This window comes from Rhinoraja longicauda, chromosome 9 (assembly GCF_053455715.1).
Source record: "Rhinoraja longicauda isolate Sanriku21f chromosome 9, sRhiLon1.1, whole genome shotgun sequence".
NCBI classification, from domain to species: Eukaryota; Metazoa; Chordata; class Chondrichthyes; order Rajiformes; family Arhynchobatidae; genus Rhinoraja; species Rhinoraja longicauda.
The window spans coordinates 57,378,075-57,396,090 of record NC_135961.1 but is presented as its reverse complement, the minus strand read 5'-3'; the positions used below and the strand labels follow the sequence as shown (position 1 = coordinate 57,396,090).

The window sequence follows — 18,016 nt, the reverse complement described above, 5'->3', positions numbered from 1 at the left end:
GGCCATAGTTTAAGAATAAGGGGTAGGCCATTTAGAACTGAGATGAGGAAGAACTTTTTCAGTCGGAGAGTTGTGAATCTGTGGAATTCTCTGCCTCAGAAGGCAGTGGAGGCAAATTCTCTGAATGCATTCAAGAGAGAGCTAAATAGAGCTCTTAAGGATAGCGGAGTTAGGGGGTATGGGGAGAAGGCAGGAACGGGGTACTGATTGAGAATGATCAGCCATGATCACATTGAATGGCGGTGCTGGCTCGAAGGGCCGAATGGCCTCCTCCTGCACCTATTGTCTATTGCCTTTATTGCCAAGTTAAGACTCTAAAGTTTGATTTTAATTCTCTGATTAAAAGGATACAAGTTGGTGACTAAAGCTCTTGTGCACCTACTGAGTGTGGTCGACCGTCTTACACTGTGATATTCAGTATGATTGTGTCTAATGTACAGCAGGATTTTCACTGAACTGTATGCTAAATAAAGATTTTCACTGTACTTAAGGTACATTTGCAAAAAAGTCATCGAATCATTAGTTTAGTTTAGAGATACAGCGCGGAAACAGGCCCTTCGTCCCCGCCGAGTCTGTGCCATCCGGCGATCCCCGCACACTAACACTATCCTACATAGACTAGGGGCTGCCTCAGAAGGCAGTGGAGGCCGATTCTCTGAATGCATTCAAGAGAGAGCTAGATAGAGCTCTTAAGGATAGCGGAGTCAGGGGGTATGGGGAGAAGGCAGGGACGGGGTACTGATTGAGAATGATCAACCATGATCACATTGAATGGCGGTGCTGGCTCGAAGGGCTAAATGGCCTCCTCCTGCACCTATTGTCTATTGGGACGATTTCCAATTATACCAAGCCAATGAACTTACAGACCTGCACATCTTTGGAATGTGGGAGGAAACCGGAACACCCGGGGAAAACCCACGCAGGTCACAGGGAGAAAGTACAAACTCCTTCAGACAAGCACCCGTAGTCAGGATCGAACCCGGGTCTCTGACGCTGTGAGGCAGCAACTCTACCACTGTGCTACCCTTACATTGAACATGATACATTCACTGTTTTTCTTTCCACAGATGCTGCCTGACCTGTGGAGTATATTTACAGCTTTTTCTCTTTTTTCTTTAGACCCGAGTTCTCTGGTTGTGAATAAAATACAAAGCACTGGAGTATCTCATCAGGTCTGGCAGGATCTCTGGAGGACATGGATAGGCGATGCTTCGGGTCACAACCCTTTTTGACTGCTGAGTTACTCCAGCACTTTGTGTTTTATTTGAAATTCCAGCATCTTCAGTTCCTTGTGCCTCCAGTTACGAAGCTTCTTCCAGCAGATATGCTCACAAGTTCATGTCAGAGGAGCAGAAATTAGGCCATTCGGCCCATCAAGTCCACCACCATTCAATCGTGGCTGATCTGTCTTTCCCTCTCAACCCCGCACAACCAGAGAGCAGTGCTGAACTACTATCTACCTCTTTGGTGACCCTCGGATTATCCTTGATCAGACTTTGCTGACTTTACCTTGCACTAAACGTTAGTCTCTTATCATGTGTACACTGTAACTGGCTCGATTGCAATCATGTGCTGTCTTTCTGCTGACGGGATAGCGCGCGACAAAAGCTTTTCACTGTACCTCGATGCACGTGACAATAAACTGAACTGTAAACTGTCATCTTTAACATCCTTACTGATCCCTGCTTTAAAAACACACTATGGCTTGGCCTCCATGTTCACTCTCTCAAAACCGTTAATAGTTGTAATCTCTTATTAAACTTCTGCTTCAGAGTGCATGATGCCAGCTTGTTCGGACTCCACGTCTCCTTGGGCAGCCCCTCGGGATCATGGATGACAGACTCAAAATGCTGGAGTAACTCAGCGGGTCAGGCAGCATCTCTGGAGAGAAGGAATGGGTGACGTTTTGGGTCGAGACCCTTCTTCATCGTGGATGACTTGCTTTGATCTGTGGTTTCAGAGGCAGTTGATGTGGCCACTGCGGGAATATCTCTTACAATGCGATACAAAGGACGTAAAGAATGTTTTAGAAATATTCGCAAAATGCCTTTTAGAAACAGAACAATAGGTGCAGGAGGAGGCCATTCGGCCCTTCCAGCTAGCACCGCCATCCAATATGATCATGGCTGATCTTCTAAAATCAGTATCCCGTTCCTGCTTTTCCCCATATCCCTTGATTCTGTTAGCCCTAAAAGCTAAATCTAACTCTTGCCTCTTTTTTTCGTGAGGCAAACAGTTGAAAGTGTGAACTGATAAAGTGAGAGAGATGGGCAAGTAACTGTGTAACTCATGACCAAGTCAGACTGAAGGATTATGAAATTGACAAGTGTCAAGATTTGGAAGGATGCGTAGTTTAGGAGTACAGAATTCAGTGCCCTGGATGGAGCTGCTAGAAACTAAGAGCGTCAAAGAATGATAAATACAAAGGTTGACACAAAATGCTGGAGTAACTCAGTGGGTCAGTAGACCATAGACAATAGATGCAGGAAGAGGCCATTCGGCCCTTCGAGCCAGCGCCGCCATTCAATGTGATCATGGCTGATCATTCACAATCAGTACCCTGTTCCTGCCCTCTCCCCATACCCCCTGTCTGAAGAAGGGTCTCGACCCGAAACGTCACCCATTCTTTCTCTCCCGAGATGCTGCCTGACCCACTGAGTTACTCCAGCATTTTGTGTCTCCCTTCGATTTAAACCAGCATCTGCAGTTTTTTTTCCTAATGATAAAAACAAGACTGATAAGTGACAGCAAAGACCTTTATATTTTTGCATGTTCTGTCGTTTGAATCTACAAGAAAAAATTATTATCTTGTCAATTATAATTGAACTCTTTTGCCTATTTGGTGTGTTGTCTAATGAGTATTGTGTTTACAAACCTGTTCTGTTGCCGCTGTAAGAATGTCATTGTTCTGTTTCGAGACTTATTACCCAGAGATGCTGCCTGTCCCGCTGAGTTACTCCAGCATTTTGTACCTATCTTCGATTGATACTAAAACTCTCTTGTCTTGACTCCCTTGCCAACAGTCTAAAAGTTGGCTGGCTCCAACTAATATTATTGCACCATTAAAAGTTTACTTTAAGTGTGAAACAAAAGATCTTCACTTTTTAAACAATAGACAATAGACGCAGGAGGAGGCCATTCAGCCCTTCGAGCCAGCACCGCCATTCAATGTGATCATGGCTGATCATTCTCAATCAGTACCCCGTTCCTGCCTTCTCCCCGTACCCCCTGACTCCGCTATCCGTAAGAGCTCTATCCAGCTCTCTCTTGAATGCATTTGGAGAATTGGCCTCCACTGCCTTCTGAGGCAGAGAATTCCACAGATTCACAACTCTCTGACTGAATTTTTTTTTCCTCATCTCTGTTCTAAATGGCCTACCCCTTATTCTTAAACTGTGGCCCCTTGTTCTGGACTCCCCCAACATTGGGAACATGTTTCCTGCCTCTAACATGTCCAACCCCTTAATAATCTTATACGTTTCGATAAGATCTCCTCTCATCCTTCTAAATTTCCTTTGTATTGGGTTTACTTCGCATCTATTATGTAGAAGCCGCAATTTTGAAATATTGCATGTGGCAAGATTCTTAATGGGCAGCAACTGAACCATCCTATCACCAACTAGAGAGAGTCCTGAGCAACTATGTACCTCACTGGAGGACTATTCACAAAATGCTGGAGTAACTCAGCAGGTCAGGCAGCATCTCGGGAGAGAAGGGCCTCGACCCGAAACGTCACCCATTCCTTCTCTCCCGAGATGCTGCCTGACCTGCTGAGTTACTCCAGCATTTTGTGAATAAATACCTTCGATTTGTACCAGCACCTGCAGTTATTTTCTTATACTCACTGGAGGACTATATTTGATCAGACTTGACTGGACAGTATCTTGCACTAAACGTTATTCACGTTATTCCCCCCCTTATGATGTATCTGCACACCGTGGACGGCTCGATTGTAATCATGCCTTTCCGCTGACTGATCAGCACGCAACAAAAGCTTTTCACTGCATCTTTTCAGTTTAGTTTAGTACAGAGATACAGCGCGGAAACAGGCCCTTCCGCCCTTCGAGTCTGTGCCGGCGGCGATCCCCGCACACTTCTTCCTCTTGCGTTTGAGGCAGCAGAAGTTATGAAGCTACTTCTGCTTCTGATGTCTCTGTTTGCTGTCGTTCGCCTGACTGTTGGTCAGTTGACAGGGCTCACCACAACATGAGCCCACCACAACATGAGCCCCGCACACTAACAGGATCCCACAAACTTTGGACAATTTACAATTTTATCAAGAAAATCAGCCTACAGACCTCCACATCATATCATATCATATACATACAGCCGGAAACAGGCCTTTTCGGCCCTCCAAGTCCGTGCCGCCCAGCGATCCCCGCACATTAACACTATCCTACACCCACTAGGGACAATTGTTACATTTACCCAGCCAATTAACCTACATACCTGTACGTCTTTGGAGTGTGGGAGGAAACAGAAGCTCCTGGGGGGAAAAACACACAAACACACAAACACACACACACACACACACACACACACACACGGTGAGAACGTAGAAACTCCGGACTGACAGCACTCGAGGTCACGATTGAACCTGACGCTGCAAGGTAGCAACTCTACCGCTGCACCAGACCATAACAATAAACTCAACTCAACTCAAAGTGTTTTACAAATCTACTCTTGCAAAATTAACGGGAGAGAGGTGCGAGTGTGGGGCAATGTTTGGAGACGGGCTTTCATCGTTGATGCCCCATTTACACCATCAATCGTTGAGCAGATTGGCTGAGAGAGACGCTGGTTTGCGACATGGGCTGGGCTACATCTTTATTTTAGTTTTGGAGATAGAGAAGAGGCCCTTCGGCACCCCTGGTCCGCGCCGACCAGCGATTCCCGCACATTAACACTATCCTACACACGCTAGGGACATTTTTTACACTTACCAAGCCAATTAATCTGTACGTCTTTGGAGTGTGGGAGGAAACCGAAGATCTCGGGGGGGAAAAAACCCACGCAGGTCACGGGGAGACCGTACAAACTCCGTACAGACAGCGCCCGTAGTCAGGATCGAACCCGGGTCTCCGGCGCTGTAAGGTAGCAACTCTACCGCAGCGCATCTACAACTTCTCATGGTCCTGGACAGAGCAATCGCCAAATCAATCTGTGATGCATCTGACAGGATGCTTTCTACAGTTTACTGCAATGCTAAAAAAAAAGCAGCAGATCTGAGCAGAAGGCCCAGCGGTAGAGTTGCTGCCTTACAGCGCCAGAGGCCCGGGTTTGATCCTGACTATAGGTGCTGTCTGCACGGAGTTTGTACAGTTTTGGCCTCCTAGTCTGAGGAAAGACATTCTAGCCTTAGAGGGAGTACAGAGAAGGTTCACCAGATTGATCCCTGTGATGGCAGGACTTTCATATGAAGAAAGACTGGAATTTAGAAGACTGAGGGGGGATCTTATTGAAACATATAAAATTCTTAAGCGGTTGGAGAGGCTAGATGCGGGAAGATTGTTCCCGATGTTGGGGAAGTCCAGAACCAGGGGTCACAGCTTAAGGATAAGGGGGAAGTCTTATAGGACCGAGATGAGAAAACATTTCTTCACACAGAGTGGTGAGTCTGTGGAATTCTCTGCCACAGAAGGTAGTTGAGGCCAGTTCATTGGCTATATTTAAGAGGGAGTTAGATGTGGCCCTTGTGGCTAAAGAGATCAGGGGGTATGGAGAGAAGGCAGGTACAGGATACTGAGCTGGATGATCAGCCATGATCATATTGAATGGCGGTGCAGGCTCGAAGGGCCGAATGGCCTACTCCTGCACCTATTTTCTATGTTTCTATGTACATTCTCCCTGTGACTGCGTGGGTTTCCTCGGGGTGCTCTGGTTTCCTCCCACATCCCAAAGACGTGCAGGTTTCTCGGCTAATTTGCTTCTGCAAATTGTCTCTCGAGTGCAGGATAGGACAAGTGGTTGTTAGTTGGCATGGACTCGCTGGGCAGAAGGGCATGTTTCCACGTTGTATGTCTAAGCTGAACTTAACTAACATTAAAATGTAAAACGTGGGTGAAAGAAATCTCAGGAGACTTATTGTGGCAAAGACATTTGTTTGGAAAGGTTGTGGGAAGGAAATGCTGTTAAATAGTGACGCCAAGCATAACCGGGCTACAGTCTAATAGAAAACCTCTTCAAACACTCTCTGCGACACAAGAGAGTAGTTCATGTCACAGAACAAGCCTTTCAGCTCACTGAGTCTGCACCAACACTCAAGCACCCATTTAATCCTAATCCTAAAAGAGACCACTAAAAGCTGGTGTAAGAAAATAACTGCAGATGCTGGTACAAATCGAACGTATTTATTCACAAAATGCTGGAGTAACTCAGCAGGTCAGGCAGCATCTCCACTAGAAGCTGGAGTAACTCAGCAGGTCAGGCAGCATCCCCACTAGAAGCTGGAGTAACTCAGTGGGTCAGGCAGTATCTCTGGAGAAAAGGAATAGGTGACTTTTCGGGTTGAGACCCTTCTTCAAACTGAAGAAGTCTGAAGAAGGGCCTCGACCCGAAACGTCACCTATTCCTTCTCTCCGGAGATGTTGTCTGACCCGCTGAGTTACTCCAGCAGTTTACGTCTACCTTCGGTTTAAACCAGCATCTGCAGTTCCTTCTTACACTAATCCTATGCTGATACCATTTTATTCTCCCCACCTGTTTCAGCTGAAGATTAGCTCGTGAGGAATTGATCTCACTGCTGTAAAATCAATTAATGGATGGCGATGGCACATACAGTGAAAACTGGCACTGGTGTTTAATAAAAAAAGATATTCTGGGTTTCGTCCACAATCCGCTGCAATTCCTTTAGGTCTTGGGTTGAACTGTTCCCAAACCAAGCTGTGATACATCCTGATGAAATGCTTTCTATGGTGCATCTGTAACCCCTACTGACCTCACACACGGCGGATCCAACGCACCAACTCCAAGACCTGACTAGAAGCAGGCATCTTCCGAAAGGACACAGAGTGCTGGAGTAACTCAGCGGGTCAGCCAGCATCTGTGGAGAACATGGACAGATGACGGGTCGGGTCGGGAAACCTTCTTTCCGACCTGAAACGTCACCTATCCTATCCATGTTCCCCAGAGATGCTGGTTGACCCGCTGAGACACTCCAGCATTGTTTATCCTTCTTTCTAAACCAGCATCAGCAGTTCCTCTGATATTCTACGTCTTCTGAGGAAATGTGGGATATGCTGGATTGCAGGCGAGACGCAAACTTTGTGAATTCAAGTTCTTCTTCAGACCGAAGAGCTCCTCCTATTTTCTTGGTTATTTAGGAATCGTGCAGACAAACACTTGAATTTCCAAACCACTGAAGGTTGTGGACCAAGTGTTGGGAATTGGGATTAGTGCAGGTAGGTAGGTAGGAGAGGACTGCGTGGACATGATGGGCCGAAGGGCAGGTGTCTGTGCTGTAAAACTCTGATGACCAGGGGCAGTGAGCATCAGGGATGAGAGACACGGAATTAACGTATCAGTTCGATGATCTTTCAATAGACAATAGGTACAGGAGGAGCCCATTCGGCCCTTCGAGCCAGCACCGTCATTCAATGTGATCATGGCTGATCATTCTCAATCAGTACCCCGTTCCTGCCTTCTCCCCATACCCCCTGACTCCGCTATCCGTAAGAGCTCTATCTAGCTCTCTCTTGAATGCATTCAGAGAATTGGCCTCCACTGCCTTCTGAGGCAGAGAATTCCACAGATTCACAACTCTCTGACTGAAAAAGTTTTTCCTCATCTCAGTTCTAAATGGCCTACCCCTTATTCTTAAACTGTGGCCCCTTGTTCTGGACCCCCCCAACATTGGGAACATGTTTCCTGCCTCTAACGTGTCCAACCCCTTAATAATCTTATACGTTTCGATAAGATCTCCGCTCATCCTTCTAAATTCCAGTGTATACAAGCCTAGTCGCTCCAGTCTTTCAACATATGATAGTCCCGCCATTCCGGGAATTAACCTAGTAAACCTACGCTGCACACCCTCAATAGCAAGAATATCCTTCCTCAAATTTGGAGACCAAAACTGCACACAGTATTCCAGGTGCGGTCTCACTAGGGCCCTGTACAACTGCAGAAGGACCTCTTTGCTCCTATACTCAACTCCTCTTGTTATGAAGGCCAACATTCCATTGGCTTTCTTCACTGCCTGCTGTACCTGCATGCTTCCTTTCAGTGACTGATGCACTAGGACACCCAGATCTCTTTGTACGTCCCCTGTTCCTAACTTGACACCATTCAGATAATACTCTGCCTTCCTATTCTTACCACCAAAGTGGATAACCTCACACTTATCCACATTAAACTGCATCTGCCATGCATCCGCCCACTCACACAACCTGTCCAAGTCACCTGCAACCTCATAGCATCTTCCTCACAGCTCACACTGCCACCCAGCTTTGTATCATCTGCAAATTTGCTAATGGTACTTTTAATCCCTTCATCCAAGTCATTAATGTTGCCAAGTCTTTCGTTGGCAAATTACTGTTGTGGTTGAAATTTGCAGCGAATTCTACATTCTGCACACACGTCGCCTGCAGTAAACACAGGCACTATAACCGGGACAGGTCACCCCGAGAAAGACCGGTCACCCCGAGAAAGCTGCTCTCCCGGGCTACCTGTAGCTGTACTCCAACGCTCGCCGGCGCCTCTCCTTGGACCTTGTCTCCGCCGATCCATCACTGCGGATAATCAGCCGACCTTGGGTTTAATCGTTTTTAAGAAGGCCAAGATTTGCATTAAATCCCACCGTTTATTTCCAGAGGGAGAGAGGGAGGAGAGGAAGATAGAGGGGTGGGGGGGGGGGGGGTTGGGGAGAGAGAGGGGGAAGAGAGAGAGAGAGAGGGGGGGGGAGAGAGAGGGAGGGAGTGAAGAGAGAGGGAGTGAAGAGGAAGGGGAGAGAGAGGGAGTGGGGGAGAGGGGGGAGAGGAGAGGGAGAGGGAGGGAGAGAGAGTGAGGGAGGGAGAGAAGGGAGGGAGAGAAGGGAGGAGGGAGGGAGGGAGGGAGGGAGGGAGGGAGGGAGGGAGGGAGGGAGGGAGGGAGGGAGGGAAGGAGAGAGAGAGAGAGCAAGAGGGGGAGAGGGAGGGAGGGAGGGAGAGAGAGAGAGAGAGAGAGAGATGTGACGGAAGGTTGCAGCGTTGGAGCGGTGCTGGGAGTGGGCGGGGGTGAGTGGGTGAGCGGTGACTCAGCCGTGTAGGGGCCGCCCCAGTGATGCCGGGGGAGGGTAGTCCAGGACGCCTCTAGCCGCTCATCATCTATTGCACCGCCGCCCGCTGCCGGGATGGCGACCTCTCGCCTCTACGGGAGATCTCCCAGAGACATCGCCAATGTGATGCAGAAACTGCAAGGTGGGTCTAGTTATTATTATTATTATTTATTATTTATTATTATTATTGTGTGTTTGTGCGGTTTGCACTTAATCCTCGCTGTGAAATGACCCACTGCCTGTGTTACACAGAGCAATTCGTTCCTCCAGCAACATTGCACATTGCGCCAGTTTTTTTGCAAGTTTATATTTTCTCTCTCTCTCTCTCTCTCTCTCTCTCTCTCTCTCTCTCTCTCTCTCTCTCTCTCTCTCTCTCTCTCTATCTATCCCTCTCTCACACTCTCTCTCTCTCTCTCTCTCTCTCTCTCTCTCTCTCTCTCTCTCTCTCTCTCTCTCTCTCTCTCTCTCTCTCTCTCTCTCTCTCTCCCTCTCTCTCTCTCCCGTCTAACGCAAACAACTTCTGCAGTTGTCCTGGCAAGCTGCTGAATCAGCGAGCAAACAGCCAGGTGCACCTTTTAGACACCTGTGTTGTGGGCGACATAAGATGCACCCTGGTTGACATGAGGCTTTTACTCTCTCTGCACCCCCCCCCCCCCACCGGCAAACCAACCCCCAGAGGGGTGCACGAAAAGAGAGTGCAGATTTTGGAGGGGAGGTGAATTTTCAATGACTGATGCAGAAAGCTACAGGTTTTGTAAACAGCAGGTCAGCAAGGCTCTAAACTGACACAAGTCTCGGCTACAGTGAGCGACAGATTTACCGATGGCGAAACAGCAGGTCACACACACACACACACACACACACACACACACACACACAGCGATAATCCACGAGCAGGAAGCAACGGCAGATGCTGGTTTACACAGAATGCTGGAGTAACTTCTGATGAAGGGTCTCGAGTGTGCAAATGCATGGCAGATGCAGTATAATGTGGATAAATGTGAGGTTATCCACTTTGGTGGCAAGAACAGGAAAGTAGACTATTACCTGAATGGTGGCCGATTAGGAGAAGGGGAGATGCAACGAGACCTGGGTGTCGTGGTACACCAGTCATTGAAAGTAGGCATGCAGGTGCAGCAGGCAGTGAAGAAAGCGAATGGTATGTTGGCATTCATAGCAAAAGGATTTGAGTATAGGAGCAGGGAGGTTCTGCTGCAGTTGTACAGGGCATTGGTGAGACCACACCTGGAGTATTACGTACAGTTTTGGTCTTCTAATCTGAGGAAATACATTCTTGCCATAGAGGGAGTACAGAGAAGGTTCACCAGATTGATTCCTGGGATGGCAGGACTTTCATATGAAGAAAGACTGGATAGACTCGGCTTGTACTCGCTGGAATTTAGAAGATTGAGGGGGGATCTTATAGAAACTTACAAAATTCTTAAGGGGTTGGACAGGCTAGATGCAGGAAGATTGTTCCCGATGTTGGGGTCACAGTTTAAGGATAAGGGGGAAGTCTTTTAGGACCGAGATGAGAACGTTTTTTTTTCCCACAGAGTGGTGAATCTGTGGAATTCTCTGCCACAGAAGGTAGTTGAGGCCAGTTCATTGGCTATATTTAAGAGGGAGTTAGATGTGGCCCTTGTGGCTAAAGGGATCAGGGGGTATGGAGAGAAGGCAGGTACAGGATACTGAGATGGATGATCAGCCATGATCATATTGAATGGCGGTGCTGGCTCGAAGGGCCGAATGGCCTACTCCTGCACCTATTTTCTATGTTTCTATGTTTCGACCTTCTCTCCAGAGGGTCTGCCGCTGAGTTACTCCAGCATTGATGAATCCATGCTTCGGGCCAAGGAGGGTGGGGTGAGTCTGCCTGTGTACACAATCTGCACAGGCAAACCACGCTTCCCCTTGAACTGTGGTCGCTAGGGATGACAAACGAAGGAATCAAACAAAACGCCGGGCTGGACTCTGAAATCACGGGTCGAGTTTTTGAAAAGGTCTCATTTAATTGTTTACCCTCGTTTCCAAGGCGCCGGGCATTTTCAGTTAAGTCAAACAACGCAGAACCCCGTCGGCTGCCTCAATTGTAGTTACATAGAAACATAGAAAATAGGTGCAGGAGGAGGCCATTCGGCCCTTCGAGCCTGCACCGCCATTCAATATGATCATGTCTGATCATCCAACTCAGTATCCCGTACCTGCCTTCTCTCCATACCCCCTGACCCCTTTAGCCACAAGGGCCACATCTAACTCCCTCTTAAATATAGCCAATGAACTGGCCTCAACTACCCTCTGTGGCAGAGAATTCCACAGATTCACCACTCTCTGTGTGAAAAAAAATTGTGAGTTTCTATAAGATTCCCTCCTCAATCTTCTAAATTCCAGCGAGTACAAGCCGAGTCTATCCAGTCTTTCTTCATATGAAAGTCCTGCCATCCCAGGGATCAATCTGGTGAACCTTCTCTGTACTCCCTCTATGGCAAGAATGTCTTTCCTCAGATTAGGAGACCAAAACTGTGCAGGAAGGAACTGCAGATGCTGGTTTAAACATAAAAGATAGACACAAAATACTGGAGTAACTCAGCGGGGCAGGCAGCATCTCTGGAGAGAAGGAATGGGTGGCGTCTCGGGTCGAGACCCTTCAAATCGACTTTCACCCGGGGAAGAGTAAAAAAGAGAATCTGTACCTTGCACCGCACCCCTTAGAAAACAGGGGAAAGAAACAGTTATAGTTAGAGAGAGGAAGGAAGTGAGATGGAAATCACAAATCAATCCACAAATGCTGTAAATGTAAAATATTTATATATATTAAAACAAATATAGTATAATGTTGTAGAGAGGGAGCGTGGAACTGGGAGAAAGTAATGGAAATCACAAACAAAACTACAGCTGTTGGAAATTTTGTATATTTATATTTATATTATATTGAAAAGCAACTTTTTTTGTTTTTACGGCTGATCCATTCTTGATTAGAACGGGTGTCAAGGGTTATGGGGAGAAGGCAGGGAAATGGGGTTAGCAGGCAGAGATTCAGCCTCGGTTGAATGGCGGAGAGTGGACTCTTTGTGCCGAATGGCCTAATTCTACTCCTATAACTTGTGAACTTGTGAAAAGATTTTGGGAGGGAGGAACTGGGGGGGAGAGAGAGAGACACACATCACAAACGAAACGGAAGCTGCTGGAAATCGAAAATATATATTAACAAAACAGTAAAGGTTGTAGAGGGGGAGGGAGGGAGGGAGGGAGGGAGGGAGCGTAGAACTGGGAAACTGCGACAAAAAAAATCACAAACAAAATTACAGCTTCTGGAAGTCTAAATATATATATTTGTAAACATAACAAGTTGTAGTGAGGGAGAAAAGAGGGAAAGTGATGAAAATCGCGAACAAAACTACAGGTGCAGGAAATGTTCTTTTTTCCAGCACCTTTTTAATCCAGGAAAAAGTTGTAAATACTCAGTGGGTTAGGATAGAAACATAGAAACATCGAAACATAGAAAATAGGTGCAGGAGTAGGCCATTCGGCCCTTCGAGCCTGCACCGCCATTCACTATGATCATGGCTGATCATCCAACTCAGTATCCTGTACCTGCCTTCTCTCCATACCCCCTGATCCCTTTAGCCACAAGGGCCACATCTAACTCCCTCTTAAATGTAGCCAATGAACTGGCCTCAACTACCTTCTGTGGCAGAGAATTCCACAGAACCACACTCTCTGTGTGAAGAAATGTTTTCTCATCTCGGTCCTAAAAGACTTCCCCCTTATCCTTAAGCTGTGACCCCTGGTTCTGGACTCCCCCAACATCGGGAACAATCTTCCCGCATCTAGCCTCTCCAACCCCTTAAGAATTTTATATGTTTCAATAAGATCCCCCCTCAGTCTTCTAAATTCCAGCGAGTACAAGCCGAGTCTATCCAGTCTTTCTTCATATGAAAGTCCCGCCATCCCAGGGATCAATCTGGTGAACCTTCTCTGTACTCCCTCTAAGGCAAGAATGTCTTTCCTCAGATTAGGAGACCAAAACTGTGGGAAGAGAAACATAGTCCGTGTTTCAGGTTGGAAATACTTTATTAGGTATGGGAAGAAGGCAAAGGAAGGTTGCTAAGATACAGGGAGGGTGGGGATGAGGGGATCTGATTGATAGGGGATCTGGTTGTGCAGTCTCACAGCAGCGGGAAGGAAGGACCTCCTATATCTCCACGCACGGAATTCCCCATTTACCGGTGCCCTCCGCTAATTCCCCAGTTACCGGTGCCCTCCCCTAATTCCCCATTTACCGGTGCCCTCCCCTAAGGCACAACAGTAGAGTTGCTGCTTAACAGCACCAGAGATTAGTACGGGTGTCAGGGGTTATGGGGAGAAGGCAGGAGAATGGGGTTAGGAGGGAGAGATAGATCAGCCATGATTGAATGGCGGTGTAGACTTGATGGGCCAAATGGCCTCATTCTATTCCTATCAGAGAGAGTTAGATGTAGCTCTTTAGGCTAATGGATTCAAGGGATATGGGGGGAAAGCAGGAACGGGGGTACTGATTGAGAATGATCAGCCATGATCATGTGGAATGGCCGTGCTGGTTCGAAGGGCTGAATGGCCTACTCCTGCACCTATTTTCTATGTTTCTATGATAGAATAGTATCGGAGGGAACCCGGGGATGAGCTGTAAACGCAGTTATCTGGTCATGTTCATAAATTCCAGGTGCAGATTTAGGCCATTCGGCCCACCTAGTCCACCGCCATCCTATCACGGCTGATCTATCTTTCCCTCACAACCCCATTTTTCCTGCCGTTGCCCCATAACCCCTGACTCACACAGGGCTGTGGAGGCCAAGCCCCATAACCACTGACTCACACAGGGCTGTGGAGGTCAAGCCCCATAACCCCTGACTCACACAGGGCTGTGGAGGCCAAGCCAATGGATATTTTTAAGGCAGAGAGAGACAAAGGATGGAGAGGGGGAAGATCGTCAACCTTTCCATCCATCAGGATTAGAGGGTATTGCCTATAAGGAGAGGTTGGACAATCTTGGATTGTTCTCTGTGGAGCGTATGATACTCATGGAGAGACCTGGTAGAAGAAGGCCGGGGTGGCATGGTGGCGGAGTTGCTGCCTTACTGCGCCAAGGTCCTGGGTTCTATCCTACGGGTGCTGTCTGTACGTAGTTTGTACGTTCTCCCCGTGACCTGCGTGGGTTTTCTCCGGGTGCTCCGGTTTCCTCCCACACTCCAAAGACTTGCAGGTTTGTAGGTTAATTGGCTTTGGTCAAATTGTAAATTGTCCCTCGTGTGTGTGTGGGATAGTGTTGGTGTGTGCGGGGATCGCTGGTCGGCGCGGTCTCGGTGGGCCAAGGGTCCTGTTTCCGCATTGTGTCCCTAAAACTGAAAAGTTATGCAAGGCATAGATTGGGTAGACGGTCAGAATCTTTTTCATCCAGGGAGGAGATGTCAAAGACAAGAGAGCATGGCCAGAAAGTGAGAGGGGCAAAGTTTAAAGGAGATGCACGGGGCAAGTATTTTTTTCACGCAGAGGGTGGTGGATCCCTGGAGTGGCGGTGAAGGCAGATATGAAAGTTCTCTCGGTGGATAGTCTTGCTCACGGGGAGAAGGGGAGAAGGCAGGAGAATGGGGTTAGGAGGGAAAGATAGATCAGCCATCATTGAATGGCAGAGTAGACTTGATGGGGCCAACTGCTCCTGTAACATATGTGTAGGAAGGAACTGCAGATGCTGGTTTACACGGAAGACGGACACAAAATGCTGGAGTAACTCAGCGGGCCAGGCAGCACCTATGGAAAGAAAGAATGGGTTCGAGACCCTTCTTCAGTGAACTATTCCTTATGACGTGGGAGGCCATTCAGCCCGTCGACTCTATGCCGGCTCTCAGGGAAATCCCTTCGTCCCATGCAGTTTTAGTTTAGTGTATTGTCACGTGCACCGAGGTACAGTGGACAGCTTCTGTTGCGTACTACCCAGTCGGCAGAAAGACAATACATGATAATAATCAGGCTATGTACACGATCAGGGAATAACGTTTAGTGCAAGTTAATTGCCAGAAATGTCCGATCAAAGATAGTCCGAGGGTCACCAAAGAGGTAGATAGTAGTTCAGCACTGCTCTCTGGCGGTCTAGAGCGACTAGGTCTGAAGACTGGAGCGACTAGGCTTGTATACACTGGAATTTAGAAGGATGAGAGGAGATCTTATCGAAACGTATAAGATTATTAAGGGGTTGGACATGTTAGAGGCAGGAAACATGTTCCCAATGTTGGGGGAGTCCAGAACAAGGGGCCACAGTTTAAGAATAAGGGGTAGGCCATTTAGAACTGAGATGAGGAAAAACGTTTTCAGTCAGAGAGTTGTGAATCTGTGGAATTCTCTGCCTCAGAAGGCAGTGGAGGCCAATTCTCTGAATACATTCAAGAGAGAGCTGGATAGAGCTCTTAAGGATAGCGGAGTCAGGGGGTATGGGGAGAAGGCAGGAACGGGGTACTGATTGAGAATGATCAGCCATGATCACATTGAATAGCGGTGCTGGCTCGAAGGGCCGAATGGCCTCCTCCTGCACCTAATGTCTATTGTCTGCGTTTTCGAACTTCAATACTTTTTGCCCGATGGGAGAGTGGAGAAGAGGGGGTGGAGTGGTCAGGGTGCGACTCGTCTTTGATTACGCTGCTGGCCTCGCTCGCCGTGACAACGTGAGGTATAAATGGAGTCAATGGAAGGGAGGTTGGTTTTGTGTGATTCATCCATCCATTCGTTCCCACTCCCCCACATTATCCCGCATCCTGCCAATGATGGCACCAATTCCTATCATGGACCTCCACAATAGACGCACTTTGCTGCAGCCGATCAATCTAACAGCCAGTGTGTGTTTGAGATATGGGAGGAAAATGGAGCATTCAAGGGGGGAGGGATCCATGTAGTCGCAGAGGGAGACTGTGGAAAATCTGCACACAGATAGCAGCAAAGGTCAGGATGGAAGCTGAGTCATTGTGGTTGTATTACCTGCATTGCCACGGTGCTGCCCTGTGTGGGCTGCTGTGTGGCTTCTGTGCTACAGCGCTCATTCAGTATTAAGCCAATATATGCACACACACACACACTTGCATCCCACATACAATCACACAGAATACACTGTACACACACACACACACACACACACACACACACACACACACACACACACACACACTTGCATCCCACATACAATCACTCAGAATACACTGCACACGCACACTCCCAACACACACACACACTCCTGATGCAAGCTCATTCGGCCAAAATAAACTTTCATCCAACATACTTTAGTTTAGTTTAGTTTAGATACCGGTCTACAACATTAGTACTCAAGGTATTGTGGTGTCGGTCATGACGCCAGGTTGACAATGACCACACCGGCACTTGCAGTTGGATCAACTCACGTGATGTGGTTCATTTCCAAAGACAGATAATAATGACGAGAATGTCCTGGTCCACACAGGGGCATGGTCCTTTATCGCCACTCATTGGTTTCCTTCAGTGGCGATGAAGGACTGAGGAGGCACAATTAATAAGGGGTCTTCCTCTCTTCCTCTCTCTCCCTCTCTCTCTTCCTCTCTCTCCCTCTCTCTCCCTTTCCCTCTCTCCCTTTCCCTCTCTCCCTTTCTCTCTCCCCCTTCCTCTCTCTCCCTTTCCCTCTCTCTCTCCCTTTCCCTCTCTCTCTCCCTTTCCCTCTCTCTCTCCCTCTCTCTCTCCCTCTCTCTCCCTTCCTCTCTCTCCCTTTCCCTCTCCCTTTCCCTCTCCCTTTCCCTCTCCCTTTCCCTCTCCCTCCCTCTCTCTCCCTTTCGCTCTCTCACTTTCTATCTCCCCCCTATCTCGCTCTCTCTACGTCTCTACCTCCCTCTTTCTTTCTCTCTTTCTTTCCCCCTCTCTCTCGTTCTCTCCCTCTCTCCCGCTCTCTCCTTCCTTCCTCCCTTTCTCTTTCTCTCACCCTCTCTCTCTCTCCCTCCTTTCCTCCTCTCTCTCTCTCTCTCTCTCACCCTCTGCCCCCCTCTCCCTTCTATGTGTCGCTCCTGGGTTAACAAGGAGCGGGGGTGCCAATGTGCAGGCAAGTTGATGCAATGACCACATGGACCCAGTTGTGGCTGCTCTTTGACTGAGTTGTGGTCTCAGCTCAGTGAAGTGCTGCTGTATCCCAGCAGCCAGGAGCTGTTTGACGACCTCCTCCGGCTGGGATCGGCTTCGTGTGGATCTCAGGGATGGCCTATCGTCACAGCGTGTACATGCAACCTGTACACATGCATCCCACGCAAGTCCGTCCCTGATACAGACACATGCAACAATGCATGGCGTGCAGGAACGAACTGCAGATTCTAATTTACGCCGAAGATAGACACAAAGAGCTGGAGTAACCGAGAGGGTCAGGCAGCATCTCTGGAGAGAAGGAATGGGTGACGTTCTGGGTCGAGACCCTTCTTCAGACTGAGAGTCAGGGGAGATGGGAAACTAGAGGTGGGCAAATGCACAAAGAACAAATGAATGAGCTGGGGAAAAAAAAGGAATAACACACATGCATGGATGCAGCACCAACTCACACCCAACACGCCTCACGTGGAGCTCTCTGCCTCAGAGGGCAGTGGAGGCCAATTCTCTGAATGCATTCAAGAGAGAGCTAGATAGAGCTCTTAAGGATAGCGGAGTCAGGGGGTATGGGGAGAAGGCAGGAACGGGGTACTGAGTGAGAATGATCAGCATGATCACATTGAATGGCGGTGCTGGCTCGAAGGG

The 18,016-nt window shown here is 48.1% G+C and overlaps 1 protein-coding gene across 1 annotated transcript in view; it reads left to right on the top strand.

Annotated features, from left to right (window-relative positions):
- Positions 1–9,265: 9,265 nt before the first annotated feature.
- Positions 9,266–18,016, top strand: part of LOC144596779 (nesprin-1-like) — a 468,061-nt gene continuing 459,310 nt past the window's right edge. The window contains exon 1 of the mRNA XM_078405564.1: positions 9,266–9,392. Coding sequence (XP_078261690.1) covers positions 9,326–9,392 — 67 coding nt within the window. The 5' untranslated portion in view covers positions 9,266–9,325. The remainder of the gene's footprint in view (positions 9,393–18,016) is intronic.